Genomic DNA, 16289 nt, shown 5'->3' on the forward strand with positions numbered 1-16289 from the left:
GCCTTACCGATCTTGGTTTTTAGTCGGTTTATTTCTCTATTTTTGTCAACTGTCAAACGTACCAAAATGTGACTTGCAACTACAAGAAAATACAGAGATTTACTGTACCTTTTTCTCTTCATGGGCTCTGCTCCATCGTCTCTGTGATGTAATCTAACAGCGTGGATGAGATACTGTCTGACAGAAGTACTTTTCCACATACAAAGGATGCTGCTGAAACAAGCAACTTGTCATTTAAAAAAAAGCAACGTCAGTAAATGTCTTGAGTTCAGTACCTGTTTTATTCAAACCCTTATAACATGGTCATAGAGCTTAATAACATGGTCATAGAGCTTAATAACATGGTCATATTATATACTCTTATAACATGGTCATAGAGCTTAATAACATGGTCATAGAGCTTAATAACATGGTCATAGAGCTTAATAACATGGTCATATTATATACTCTTATAACATGGTCATAGAGCTTAATAACATGGTCATAGAGCTTAATAACATGGTCATAGATCTTAATAACATGGTCATAGAGCTTAATAACATGGTCATAGAGCTTTATAACATGGTCATAGAGCTTAATAACATGGTCATAGAGCTTAATAACATGGTCATATTATATACTCTTATAACATGGTCATAGAGCTTAATAACATGGTCATAGAGCTTTATAACATGGTCATAGAGCTTAATAACATGGTCATAGAGCTTAATAACATGGTCATAGAGCTTAATAACATGGTCATAGAGCTTAATAACATGGTCATAGAGCTTAATAACATGGTCATAGAGCTTAATAACATGGTCATATTATATACCCTTATAACATGGTCGTAACATGGTCATAATATGGGTTGTACAATCCAAGCCAGCTGTAAAAGCATCATGTAAATGTCTAATAGTTGTTGGCTTCATTTCTCAAATATGTGTGAGTAAATGGATTCAAATTGTTCCTGAATAAATTAGTGTTGGTCGCTTAATCCCACATACTTGATCCCACATACTTGATTTCCCTCATACTTAATCCCACATACTTGATTTCCCTCATACTTGATCCCTCATACTTGATTTCCCTCATACTTAATCCCTCATACTTGATTTCCCTCATACTTGATCCCTCATACTTGATTTCCCTCATACTTGATCCCACATACTTGATCCCACATACTTGATCCCTCATACTTGATTTCCCTCATACTTGATCCCCCTTACTTGATCCCACATACTTGATTTCCCACATCGTTACAAGGCTGTAATACGAAACTCTAGTCACCAGAAATGTAGATTTTTAGATTCAAGCAAATATTAATAAGCATTTATAAGTTACTTTGAAGCAATTATCTAATTAATGTTTCATAAACAATGCTAATAATACAACTAAATGCACAGGAAGTAGAGTATTTACAGAGGAAAAAAGGCACAGTGATGACCGATTGATCCTGGTCACAGAGATCAGCTGGTCTGCAGCTTGGCAACAGGCAAGTGGTGGTGTGTATATTTTGTCATCCTCTCTCGCTTTCAGATTAGGACATTCATGCAGATTCTTCATCCACAACAATGGGAAGACCGGCTTCATTTCCCTGACTAGGGGCTAAAATGCAAGCGAGGAAAAGCATATTAGAATGGGTGGACATTCAAGAAATATGAGGCAACAAGTTCACTTTGTATTTCATGTAAATAACCCTTCTCACCTCGTTGCAGTTGTATCGGCCTCTGCTGTGACCTCAGCTGCTTTTCAGGAGCAAGAACAAACACAAAACAGTCATCAACCTACATTCACTAATCGTTATGTATTGTGAGTAAAGTGTTAAGAGGCCTGGAAGGGTAATCCTGAAATAAATCCTGAACTACAAAAGCTGCAATGTCCCTTTTCTGCTGTTTGAAGTCAGTGTAGGGCACCTTATTTGTAGTGCACTACTACTGACCAGGGCTCCCTAGGTTTATATGTATATATATATATGTATGTATATGTGTATATACATGTGTATATGTATATATATGTGTATATATGTGTATATATATATGTGTATATATATATATATATATGTGTGTATATGTGTATGTATATATGTATATGTATATATATGTATATATGTGTGTATATATGTGTATATGTGTATATATATGTATGTGTCCCTCTGTGTCCCTCTCTGTCTCTCTCTCTGTGTGTCTCTGTGTGTCTCTCTCTGTGTGTCTCTCTCTGTGTGTCTCTCTCTCTGTGTCCCTCTCTCTGTGTCCCTCTCTGTCTCTCTCTGTGTGTCCCTCTCGGTGTCTCTCTGTGTCTCTCTGTGTCCCTGTGTCCCTGTGTCTCTCTGTGTCCCTGTGTCTCTCTGTGTCTTTCTGTGATTCTATACTGAACCACTGGTTCAATTCAACTATATACATCATTTGGACACACCTACTGATTCAAGGGTTTTTCTTTATTTGTACTATTTTCTACATTGTAGAATAACAGTGAAGATATCAAAACTATGAAATAACACATATGGAATCATGTAGCAACCAAAAAGGTGTTAAACAAATCAAAACATATTTCATATTTGAGATTCTTCAAAGTAGTCATAGTTGTCTTTGCTGTCTTCGTATCCAAGATAATTGTGTAGTTTAGAGTGTGGAGTCTTAGAGTGATAATTGCGTTATTATCGTATTTCGTCGTCCTCCTATCTGCCTAGCAGCTAGCCAGCTAGCATACGTTCACCGGCTACCGTAGCACTGTAGTAACTATCACACTCAACTGAACGACTTGATTAGTGTAGTATTAGCTAGCTACATAGTTGTCTTTGCTGTCTTCGTATCCAAGATAATTGTGTAGTTTAGAGTGTGTAGTCTTAGAGTGATTATCTTAATTCACCGAGGTTAGCTAGCCAGCTATTTTGTCGTCCTTAACGTAGGAGACACTCCTAGCTAGCCAACAGCCAGCCAACGTCTACTGAATAGAACTTTCGCATTCCGTCGATTCCGCTTCGCTCCACAGGTAGTATCACATTTTCATTTCATTTCATTACAGTCCCAACGGTGTGATTTGTTTGATCGTAGCTAGCTACATAGCTAGCTACATAGCCGTCTTTGTTTCAAAGATAATTGTGTAGTCTAGAGCGATTTTCTAGGTTAGCTAGCCAGCTATTGTCGTTCTCCTAACGCAACGTAACGTAACCAACACTGCTAGCTAGCCAGCTAGCCCCCGAATAGCAGCATTGTAGAAACTTCACACTCAACGGAACGACTTGATTAGGGTAGTGTCAACAACGCAGCTAGCCTACCTCAGCAGTACTGTATCATTTTAATCAATTAGATTCTTGCTACGTAAGCTTAACTTTCTGAACATTCGAGACGTGTAGTCCACTTGTCATTCCAATCTCCTCTGCATTAGCGTAGCCTCTTCTCTAGCCTGTCAACTATGTGTCTGTCTATCCCTGTTCTCTCCTCTCTGCACAGACCATACAAACGCTCCACACCGCATGGCCGCAGCCACCCTAATCTGGTGGTCCCAGCGCGCACGACCCACGTGGAGTTCCAGGTCTCCGGTAGCCTCTGGAACTGCCGATCTGCGGCCAACAAGGCAGAGTTCATCTCAGCCTATGGCTCCCTCCAGTCCCTCGACTTCTTGGCTCTGACGGAAACATGGATCACCACAGACAACACCGCTACTCCTACTGCTCTCTCTTCGTCCGCCCACGTGCTCTCGCACACCCCGAGAGCTTCTGGTCAGCGGGGTGGTGGCACCGGGATCCTCATCTCTCCCAAGTGGTCATTCTCTCTTTCTCCCCTTACCCATCTGTCTATCGCCTCCTTTGAATTCCATGCTGTCACAGTTACCAGCCCTTTCAAGCTTAACATCCTTATCATGTATCGCCCTCCAGGTTCCTCGGAGAGTTCATCAATGAGCTTGATGCCTTGATAAGCTCCTTTCCTGAGGACGGCTCACCTCTCACAGTTCTGGGCGACTTTAACCTCCCCACGTCTACCTTTGACTCATTCCTCTCTGCCTCCTTCTTTCCACTCCTCTCCTCTTTTGACCTCACCCTCTCACCTTCCCCCTACTCACAAGGCAGGCAATACGCTCGACCTCATCTTTACTAGATGCTGTTCTTCCACTAACCTCATTGCAACTCCCTCCAAGTCTCCGACCACTACCTTGTATCCTTTTCCCTCTCGCTCTCATCCAACACTTCCCACACTGCCCCTACTCGGATGGTATCGCGCCGTCCCAACCTTCGCTCTCTCTCCCCGCTACTCTCTCCTCTTCCATCCTATCATCTCTTCCCTCTGCTCAAACCTTCTCCAACCTATCTCCTGATTCTGCCTCCTCAACCCTCCTCTCCTCCCTTTCTGCATCCTTTGACTCTCTATGTCCCCTATCCTCCAGGCCGCTCGGTCCTCCCCTCCCGCTCCGTGGCTCGACGACTCATTGCGAGCTCACAGAACAGGGCTCCGGGCAGCCGAGCGGAAATGGAGAAAAACTCGCCTCCCTGCGGACCTGGCATCCTTTCACTCCCTCCTCTCTACATTTTCCTCCTCTGTCTCTGCTGCTAAAGCCACTTTCTACCACTCTAAATTCCAAGCATCTGCCTCTAACCCTAGGAAGCTCTTTGCCACCTTCTCCTCCTCTTGAATCCTCCTCCCCCTCCTCCCTCTCTGCAGATGACTTCGTCAACCATTTTGAAAAGAAGATCGACGACATCCGATCCTCGTTTGCTAAGTCAAACGACACCGCTGGTTCTGCTCACACTGCCCTACCCTGTGCTCTGACCTCTTTCTCCCCTCTCTCTCCAGATGACATCTCGCGTCTTGTGACGGCCGGCCGCCCAACAACCTGCCCGCTTGACCCTATCCCCTCCTCTCTTCTCCAGACCATCTCCGGTGACCTTCTCCCTTACCTCACCTCGCTCATCAACTCATCCCTGACCGCTGGCTACGTCCCTCCCGTCTTCAAGAGAGCGAGAGTTGCACCCCTTCTGAAAAAACCTACACTCGATCCCTCCGATGTCAACAACTACAGACCAGTATCCCTTCTTTCTTTTCTCTCCAAAACTCTAGAACGTGCCGTCCTTGGCCAGCTCTCCCGCTATCTCTCTCAGAATGACCTTCTTATTCCAAATCAGTCAGGTTTCAAGACTAGTCATTCAGCTGAGATTGCTCTTCTCTGTATCACGGAGGCACTCCGCACTGCTAAAGCTAACTCTCTCTCCTCTGCTCTCATCCTTCTAGACCTATCGGCTGCCTTCGATACTGTGAACCATCAGATCCTCCTCTCCACCCTCTCCGAGTTGGGCATCTCCGGCGCGGCCCATGCTTGGATTGCGTCCTACCTGACAGGTCGCTCCTACCAGGTGGCGTGGCGAGAATCTGTCTCCTCACCACGCGCTCTCACCACTGGTGTCCCCCAGGGCTCTGTTCTAGGCCCTCTCCTATTCTCGCTATACACCAAGTCACTTGGCTCTGTCATAACCTCACATGGTCTCTCCTATCATTGCTATGCAGACGACACACAATTAATCTTCTCCTTTCCCCCTCTGATGACCAGGTGGCGAATCGCATCTCTGCATGTCTGGCAGACATATCAGTGTGGATGACGGATCACCACCTCAAGCTGAACCTCGGCAAGACGGAGCTGCTCTTCCTCCCGGGAAGGACTGCCCGTTCCATGATCTCGCCATCACGGTTGACAACTCCATCGTGTCCTCCTCCCAGAGCGCTAAGAACTTTGGCGTGATCCTGGACAACACCCTGTCGTTCTCAACTAACATCAAGGCGGTGGCCCGTTCCTGTAGGTTCATGCTCTACAACATCCGCAGAGTACGACCCTGCCTCACACAGGAAGCGGCGCAGGTCCTAATCCAGGCACTTGTCATCTCCCGTCTGGATTACTGCAACTCGCTGTTGGCTGGGCTCCCTGCCTGTGCCATTAAACCCCTACAACTCATCCAGAACGCCGCAGCCCGTCTGGTGTTCAACCTTCCCAAGTTCTCTCACGTCACCCCGCTCCTCCGCTCTCTCCACTGGCTTCCAGTTGAAGCTCGCATCCGCTACAAGACCATGGTGCTTGCCTACGGAGCTGTGAGGGGAACGGCACCTCACTACCTCCAGGCTCTGATCAGGCCCTACACCCAAACAAGGGCACTGCGTTCATCCACCTCTGGCCTGCTCGCCTCCCTACCACTGAGGAAGTACAGTTCCCGCTCAGCCCAGTCAAAACTGTTCGCTGCTCTGGCCCCCCAATGGTGGAACAAACTCCCTCACGACGCCAGGACAGCGGAGTCAATCACCACCTTCCGGAGACACCTGAAACCCCACCTCTTTAAGGAATACCTAGGATAGGATAAAGTAATCCTTCTCACCCCCCTTAAAAGACCTAGATGCACTATTGTAAAGTGGCTGTTCCACTGGATGTCATAAGGTGAAAGCACCAATTTGTAAGTCGCTCTGGATAGGATAAGAGCGTCTGCTAAATGACTTAAATGTAATGTAAATGTAGCCACCCTTTGCCTTGATGACAGCTTTGCACACTCTTGGCATTTTCTCAACCAGCTTTTTTAAAATTTCACCTTATTTAACCAGGTAGGCCAGTTGAGAACAAGTTCTCATTTACAACTGCGACCTGGCCAAGATAAAGCAAAGCAGTGAGACACATACAACACATGGGATAAAGAGTTACACATGGGATAAACAAACTTCACGAGGTAGTCACCTGGAATGCATTTAAATTAACGGGTGTGCTTTGATTAAAGTTAATTTGTGGAATTTATTTCCAATTGAGATGGTTTGGGATGGGTTGGACTGCAGAGTGAAAGAAAGCATCCAACAAGTGCTCAGCATATGTGGGAACTCCTTCAAGACTGTTGGAAAAACATTCCAGGTGAAGCTGGTTGAGAGAATGCCAAGAGTGTGAAATGATGTCATCAAGGCATAGGGTGGCTACTTTGAAGAATCTCAAATATAAAATATATTTTGATTTGTTTAACACTTTTTTGGTCACTACATAATTTCATATGTGTTATTTCATAGTTTTGATGTCTTCACTATTATTCTACAATGTAGAAAACCATGAGTTCTATTCAACTATATAAGGTCTGCTGGACCACTGGTTCTATTCAACTACATACTGGCCCACTGGTTCTATTCAACTACATACTGGCCCACTGGTTCTATTCAACTACATACTGGCCCACTGGTTCTATTCAACTATATACTGGCCCACTGGTTCTATTCAACTGTATACAGTCTCACTGGTTCTATTCAACTGTATACTGGCCCACTGGTTCTATTCAACTACATACAGTCTCACTGGTTCTATTCAACTACATACTGGCCCACTGGTTCTATTCAACTACATACTGGCCCACTGGTTCTATTCAACTATATACTGGCCCACTGGTTCTATTCAACTATATACTGGCCCACTGGTTCTATTCAACTACATACTGGCCCAGTAGTTCTATTCAATTACATACTGGCCCACTGGTTCACTTTCAACTATATACTGGCCCAGTAGTTCTATTCAACTATATACTGGCCCAGTAGTTCTATTCAACTATATACTGTCCCACTGGTTCTATTCAACTACATACTGGCCCACTGGTTCTATTCAACTATATACTGGCCCACTGGTTCTATTCAACTATATACTGGCCCAGTAGTTCTATTCAACTACATACTGGCCCACTGGTTCTATTCAACTATATACTGGCCCACTGGTTCTATTCAACTATATACTGGCCCACTGGTTCTATTCAACTATATACTGGCCCACTGGTTCTATTCAACTATATACTGGCCCAGTAGTTCTATTCAACTATATACTGGCCCAGTAGTTCTATTCAACTATATACTGGCCCAGTAGTTCTATTCAACTATATACTGGCCCAGTAGTTCTATTCAACTATATACTGGCCCAGTAGTTCTATTCAACTATATACTGGCCCAGTAGTTCTATTCAACTATATACTGGCCCAGTAGTTCTATTCAACTACATACTGGCCCAGTAGTTCTATTCAACTACATATTGGCCCTCTGGTTCTATTCAACTATATACTGGCCCAGTAGTTCTATTCAACTATATATACTGTCCCACTGGTTCTATTCAACTACATACTGGCCCACTGGTTCTATTCAACTATATACTGGCCCACTGGTTCTATTCAACTATATACTGGCCCAGTAGTTCTATTCAACTACATACTGGCCCACTGGTTCTATTCAACTATATACTGGCCCACTGGTTCTATTCAACTATATACTGGCCCACTGGTTCTATTCAACTATATACTGGCCCAGTAGTTCTATTCAACTATATACTGGCCCAGTAGTTCTATTCAACTATATACTGGCCCAGTAGTTCTATTCAACTATATACTGGCCCAGTAGTTCTATTCAACTATATACTGGCCCAGTAGTTCTATTCAACTATATACTGGCCCGGTAGTTCTATTCAACTACATATTGGCCCTCTGGTTCTATTCAACTACAGCCTTTTCCTTTATCGGTCATATTATTGGTACTTTGCATTCAACAAATACACTATCCAAATGCGCAGTACATGTGACTTGGCAGTAATTTGCTTTGGGACTCACTAAGTAAATTGACAAGATCAGTAATGACTTCCATCACCATGGAACCTCTAGGGTCAGTGAGGGATCATGTTAGTAATGACTTCCATCACCATGGAACCTCTAGGGTCAGTGAGGGATCATGTTAGTAACCTTGGTAACAATCATATCCCCTACCCTGGTAACAGACCTATCAATAAAGACCCATTCCTTAACCCTGGTAACAATCCTATCCCCTACCCTGGTAACAGACCTATCCTTAAATACCTAGTCCTTAACCCTGGTAACAGACCTATCCATAACCCTGGTAACAGACCTATCCATAACCCTGGTAACAGACCTATCCATAACCCTGGTAACAGACCTATCCATAACCCTGGTAACAGACCTATCCATAACCCTGGTAACAGACCTATCCTTAAAGACCTAGTCCTTAACCCTGGTAACAGATCTATCCATAACCCTGGTAACAGACCTATCCCTTACCCTGGTAACAGACCTATCCCTTACCCTGGTAACAGACCTATCCATTACCCTGGTAACAGACCGATCCCTTACCCTGGTAACAGACCTATCCATAACCCTGGTAACAATCCTATCCCTAACCCTGGTAACAGACCTATCCATAACCCTGGTAACAGACCTATCCATAACCCTGGTAACAGACCTATCCATAACCCTGGTAACAGACCTATCCATAACCCTGGTAACAGACCTATCCATAACCGTGGTAACAGACCTATCCCATAACCCTGGTAACAGACCTATCCCATAACCCTGGTAACAGACCTATCCCATAACCCTGGTAACAGACCTATCCCATAACCCTGGTAACAGACCTATCCCTTACCCTGGTAACAGACCTATCCATAACCCTGGTAACAGACCTATCCATAACCCTGGTAACAGACCTATCCATAACCCTGGTAACAGACCTATCCATAACCCTGGTAACAGACCTATCCATAACCCTGGTAACAGACCTATCCATAAACAGACCTATCCATAACCTTGGTAACAGACCTATCCATAACCGTGGTAACAGACCTATCCCTAACCCTGGTAACAGACCTATCCCTAACCCTGGTAACAGACCTATCAATAACCCTGGTAACATATATATCCATAACCCTGGTAACAGACCTATCCCTAACCCTGGTAACAGACCTATCCCTTACCCTGGTAACAGACCTATCCCTTACCCTGGTAACAGACCTATCCATAACCCTGGTAACAGATCTATCCATAACCCTGGTAACAGACCTATCCCTTACCCTGGTAACAGACCTATCCATAACCCTGGTAACAGATCTATCCATAACCCTGGTAACAGACCTATCCATAACCCTGGTAACAGACCTATCCATAACCCTGGTAACAGACCTATCCATAACCCTGGTAACAGACCTATCCCATAACCCTGGTAACAGACCTATCCCATAACCCTGGTAACAGACCTATCCCATAACCCTGGTAACAGACCTATCCCTTACCCTGGTAACAGACCTATCCATAACCCTGGTAACAGATCTATCCATAACCCTGGTAACAGACCTATCCATAACCCTGGTAACAGATCTATCCATAACCCTGGTAACAGACCTATCCATAACCCTGGTAACAGACCTATTCATAACCCTGGTAACAGACCTATCCATAACCTTGGTAACAGACCTATCCATAACCTTGGTAACAGACCTATCCATAACCGTGGTAACAGACCTATCCCTAACCCTGGTAACAGACCTATCCCTAACCCTGGTAACAGACCTATCCATAACCCTGGTAACATATATATCCATAACCCTGGTAACAGACCTATCCCTAACCCTGGTAACAGACCTATCCCTAACCCTGGTAACAGACCTATCCATAACCCTGGTAACATATATATCCATAACCCTGGTAACAGACCTATCCCTTACCCTGGTAACAGACCTATCCCTTACCCTGGTAACAGACCTATCCATAACCCTGGTAACAGACCTATCCCTTACCCTAGTAACAGACCTATCCATAACCCTGGTAACAGATCTATCCATAACCCTGGTAACAGACCTATCCATAACCCTGGTAACAGATCTATCCATAACCCTGGTAACAGACCTATCCATAACCCTGGTAACAGACCTATCCATAACCCTGGTAACAGACCTATCCATTACCCTGACTGTTACCAGGGTTATGAGACAGCCGAACAGGGGAACATTCACCTGGGCTCCTAGCTAGCTGTGTTCAGGGGGTCACTGAGGATTACAGTAGGCTAAGTGGAACACTTATCAGGTTACTGTTGATCATTGGCAGTACATTAACATTGTGTACTCGCTCTTGTCAATGGGACAATAGAGAGGGTCATTACACCTTGTTGTTGGATTAATACTGTAAAGGGACATATTTCCAGTCAGACAGGTTAAAGCCTAAAGTCTCTGACTAAAAAGCAATTTCAACTGAGATCATGTTTTTTTTTGTTGTAAAGGACTAGGCTTTATCTGTGTCTGGTGAAACTATCCTAATGTGTTTTTACAGCTGCTTGAACAAATAGGTATTACATCCTTATCAAAACTGTCACGCATTCACAACTGATCCATGTCCATCCTGAAACAGGCCTCCTGTGTGCCGGGAGCAGATATGAGGACAGCAGAAAGGTGTGATTTGCATTGGAAATAGAGGAACATGATCATGTTGGTTTTGAACAGGCCACTTTGGCTGCGTTTACAGAAGCAGTCCAATTCTTATTGGCAAAAGAGCTGATCAGGTTGATCAAAATACCAATTAGTGGAAAAATATGACCAATTGGGCTGCCTGTGTAAACGCAGCCTCTGACTGTCTGTCTGTGCCTACAGTACGTACCCCTACCTGTACCTGGGTCCTGGGCTGCAGGGGGAGGCTCTGGAGAGCTGGCTGGCTGCTCGGGGGAAGTGGCTGCTGCAGGAGCCTCGGCTGCAGGCTGGGTCTCACTCTGGGCAGGGGTCTCCGCTGCAGGAGCCTCGGCTTGGGCTGCAGCCGGAGCAGACTTGGCCTCCCCTCCTGTGGCTGCAGCCGGAGCAGACTTGGCCTCCCCTCCTGTGGCTGCTACGGTCACTGTGTGATCTGGGATGGTCTCACTGTCCTCCGCAACCTTACCGTTCTCATTAGCCGCCCCTGGCAGTGGAACACAGAACATCAGCCACATGCTGGGAGCTCAAGGATTGGTCAATCAAGCAATCATTTTATCAATAAAATGTGATTTATATATATATATATTTATATAGCCCTCAACAAGAACACAGTTTTTTATTTCACCTTTATTTAACTAGGCATGTCAGTTCAGGACAAATTCTTATTTTCAATGACGGCCTAGGAACAGTGTGTTAACTGGTCTAGGAACAGTGGGTTAACTGGTCTAGGAACAGCGTGTTAACTGGCCTAGGAACAGTGTGTTAACTGGTCTAGGAACAGTGGGTTAACTGGTCTAGGAACAGTGGGTTAACTGGTCTAGGAACAGCGTGTTAACTGGCCTAGGAACAGCGTGTTAACTGGCCTAGGAACAGCGTGTTAACTGGCCTAGGAACAGCGTGTTAACTGGTCTAGGAACAGTGGGTTAACTGGTCTAGGAACAGCGGGTTAACTGGCCTAGGAACAGCGTGTTAACTGGCCTAGGAACAGCGTGTTAACTGGCCTAGGAACAGCGTGTTAACTGGCCTAGGAACAGCATGTTAACTGGCCTAGGAACAGCGTGTTAACTGGTCTAGGAACAGCGTGTTAACTGGTCTAGGAACAGCGTGTTAACTGGCCTAGGAACAGCGTGTTAACTGGCCTAGGAACAGCGTGTTAACTGGCCTAGGAACAGCGTGTTAACTGCTTTGTTCAGGGACAGAAAGACAGATTTGTACTTTGTCCTAGCTACAGTTCCTAGTGCAACGCCTTAACCCCTAGGCTACCCTGCCACCACAAAGTACTTTACAGTAATCTACATCAATTGAAATATTCAATGGTTGATGGACAAGCTCAACGGTTACAACAATAGACAATAACGGTCACACCCCTCTACCTTACTGTGAGAAGTAGGCAATTATATAATTATATAGCAACCAGCAGTGTTAGAACAGTGTCATAGGGTCTGAATGGTGTCTACAACGTGATGACTAGGACATGGCTTCAGGTCATGATTAAGTAGCCGTGAAACTGGCAAACAATGCTTCACCTCATAGCAACACCAAACAATCACAGCTCTTTCTCAGTCAACAGCCCAGCTAGTGTAACACGGTTGGTTATGTTTCCACTTGACACTGTAGAAATATGTATTTCATGTTCATGTATTCCTATTGGTTGGTTGAATTAACATATCAATGAGATGTTATGCCATTGGTCATTATGCAGATAGCGAGAGACCTCAAACTTCAATTCTACCCAGTCTGATTGGGTAGAATTGGTCAGGGTTGGTCCTGGTCAGTCCCTGGAAGGGAGACCAGATGCTGCAGGAAGTGGTGTTGGAGGGCCAGTAGGAGGCACTCTTTCCTCTGGTCTAAAAAGTATCCCAATGCCTTAGGGCAGTGATTGGGGACACTGCCCTGTGTAGGGTGCCATCTTTCGGATAGGACGTTAAACGGGTGTCCTGACTCTCTGAGGTCATTAAAGATCCCATGGCACTTATCGTAAGAGTAGGGGTGTTAACCCCGGTGTCCTGGCTAAATTCCCAATCCAGCCCTCAAACTATCAAGGTCACCTATTAATCCCCAGTTTCCAATTGGCTCATTCATCCCCCTCCTCTCCCCTGTAACTATTCCCCAGGTCGTTGCTGTAAATGAGAACGTGTTCACAGATAAATAAAACAATTTGGCAAGTCAGTTAAGAAACATTTACAATGACGGCATACACCGGACGACGCTGGGACTGTTGTGCACTGGGACTCCTGTTCGCGGCCTGTTGTGCACTGGGACTCCTGTTCACGGCCGGTTGTGCACTGGGACTCCTGTTCACGGCCGGTTGTGACACAGCCTGGATTTGAACTAGGGTGTCTGTAGTGATGCTTCTAGCACTGAGATACAGTGCCTTAGACCGCTGAACCAGGGTCTGTAGTGATGCTTCTAGCACTGAGATACAGTGCCTTAGACCGCTGAACCAGGGTCTGTAGTGATGCCTCTAGCACTGAGATGTCTTAGACCTCTGAACCAGGGTCTGTAGTGACGCCTCTAGCACTGAGATGCAGTGTCTTAGACCACTGACCCAGGGTCTGTAGTGACGCCTCTAGCACTGAGATGTCTTAGACCTCTGAACCAGGGTCTGTAGTGACTCCTCCAACACTGAGATGCAGTGTCTTAGACCTCTGAACCAGGGTCTGTAGTGACGCCTCTAGCACTGAGATGCAGTGTCTTAGACCGCTGAACCAGGGTCTGTAGTGACGCCTCTAGCACTGAGATGCAGTGTCTTAGACCTCTGAACCAGGGGCTGTAGTTACGCCTCTAGCACTGAGATGCAGTGTCTTAGACCTCTGAACCAGGGTCTGTAGTGACGCCTCTAGCACTGAGATGTAGTGTCTTAGACCTCTGAACCAGGGTCTCTAGTGACGCCTCTAGCACTGAGATGCAGTGTCTTAGACCTCTGAACCAGGGTCTGTAGTGACGCCTCTAGCACTGAGATGCAGTGTCTTAGACCGCTGAACCAGGGTCTGTAGTGACGCCTCTAGCACTGAGATGCAGTGTCTTAGACCTCTGAACCAGGGGCTGTAGTTACGCCTCTAGCACTGAGATGCAGTGTCTTAGACCTCTGAACCAGGGGCTGTAGTGACGCCTCTAGCACTGAGATGCAGTGTCTTAGACCTCTGAACCAGGGGCTGTAGTGACGCCTCTAGCACTGAGATGTCTTAGACCGCTGAACCAGGGTCTGTAGTGACGCCTCTAGCACTGAGATGCAGTGTCTTAGACCACTGAACCAGGGTCTGTAGTGACGCCTCTAGCACTGAGATGCAGTGTCTTAGACCTCTGAACCAGGGTCTGTAGTGACGCCTCTAGCACTGAGATGTCTTAGACCGCTGAACCAGGGTCTGTAGTGACACCTCTAGCACTGAGATGCAGGGTCTGTAGTGACGCCTCTAGCACTGAGATGCAGTGTCTTAGACCTCTGAACCAGGGTCTGTAGTGATGCCTCTAGCACTGAGATGCAGTGTCTTAGACCTCTGAACCAGGGTCTGTGAGTGACGACGCTCTACCTCTAGCACTGAGATGCAGTGTCTTAGACCTCTGAACCAGGGTCTGTAGTGACGCCTCTAGCACTGAGATGCAGTGTCTTAGACCTCTGAACCAGGGTCTGTAGTGACGCCTCTAGCACTGAGATGCAGTGTCTTAGACCTCTGAACCAGGGGCTGTAGTGACGCCTCTAGCACTGAGATGCAGTGTCTTAGACCTCTGAACCAGGGTCTGTAGTGACGCCTCTAGCACTGAGATGCAGTGTCTTAGACCTCTGAACCAGGGTCTGTAGTGACGCCTCTAGCACTGAGATGCAGTGTCTTAGACCTCTGAACCAGGGTCTGTAGTGACGCCTCTAGCACTGAGATGCAGTGTCTTAGACCTCTGAACCAGGGTCTGTAGTGACGCCTCTAGCACTGAGATGCAGTGTCTTAGACCTCTGAACCAGGGTCTGTAGTGACGCCTCTAGCACTGAGATGCAGTGTCTTAGACCTCTGAACCAGGGTCTGTAGTGACGCCTCTAGCACTGAGATGCAGTGTCTTAGACCTCTGAACCAGGGTCTGTAGTGACGCCTCTAGCACTGAGATGCAGTGTCTTAGACCTCTGAACCAGGGTCTGTAGTGACGCCTCTAGCACTGAGATGCAGTGTCTTAGACCTCTGAACCAGGGTCTGTAGTGACGCCTCTAGCACTGAGATGCAGTGCCTTAGACTTTTTCTGAAATTACAATGCAAAAATTCAACAACAAATAATCTTGTATATTGCACCTTTAACCATTAGTTGGGAAAATGCTAAACTGACTCAAGATCCGCATCTAGGGGCAACTTTACCCCACTCCTTGACAAGACACAGGGACAGCTAAGGTTATGACAAGGTTATTATAAGGTTATATTCAATGTTATTATGTTATTGCAATGTTATTATAAGGGTATCACAATGTAATTTTAATGTTATCACAATGTTACTATGAGGTTATTAAATGCTATTATAATATCACAATGTTATTATTAGGTTATCAATGTTAGCATAGTTACTATGTTATTACAATGTTATTATGAGGTTATCAATGTTAGCATAGTTACTATGTTATTACAATGTTATCACAATATGATTACAATTCTGCTATTACAATGCTATTACAATGCTATTACAATGTTATTACAATGTTATCATTATGCTATTACAATGCTATTACAATGCTATCATAATGTATCATTATGCTATTACAATGCTATTACAATGCTATTACAATGCTATCACAATGTATCATTATGCTATTACAATGCTATTACAATGTTATCATAATGTATCATTATGCTATTACAATGCTATTACAATGCTATTACAATGTTATCATAATGTATCATTATGCTATTACAATGCTATTACAATGTTATCATAATGTATCATTATGCTATTACAATGCTATTACAATGCTATTACAATGCTATTACAATGTTATCATAATGTATCATTATGCTATTACAATGCTATTACAATGCTATTACAATGTTATCATAATGTATCATTATGCTATTACAATGCTATTACAATGCTATTACAATGCTATTACAATGCCTTTG

General features: G+C 45.0%; 1 protein-coding gene across 6 annotated transcripts in view; it reads right to left on the reverse strand.

The window, feature by feature from the left end:
* Positions 1-262: 262 nt before the first annotated feature.
* The window catches only part of si:dkey-284p5.3 (uncharacterized protein LOC557830 homolog), a 34369-nt gene continuing 18342 nt past the window's right edge, over positions 263-16289 (reverse strand). The window contains exons 2-4 of one of the 6 annotated variants that reach the window (XM_065020101.1): positions 11405-11683; positions 1688-1727; positions 263-1587 (exon numbers count right to left, since the gene is read on the reverse strand). In XM_065020101.1, the coding sequence (XP_064876173.1) occupies positions 1581-1587; positions 1688-1727; positions 11405-11683 (326 nt within the window). In that variant the 3' untranslated portion in view covers positions 263-1580. Of the gene's footprint in view, positions 1588-1687; positions 1728-11392; positions 11684-16289 lie in introns of all 6 variants that reach the window. The other 5 variants (XM_065020099.1, XM_065020097.1, XM_065020102.1 and 2 more) reach the window with 5 other exon arrangements.

The sequence above is a fragment of the Oncorhynchus nerka genome, linkage group LG7 (assembly GCF_034236695.1).
Source record: "Oncorhynchus nerka isolate Pitt River linkage group LG7, Oner_Uvic_2.0, whole genome shotgun sequence".
NCBI lineage: Eukaryota > Metazoa > Chordata > Actinopteri > Salmoniformes > Salmonidae > Oncorhynchus > Oncorhynchus nerka.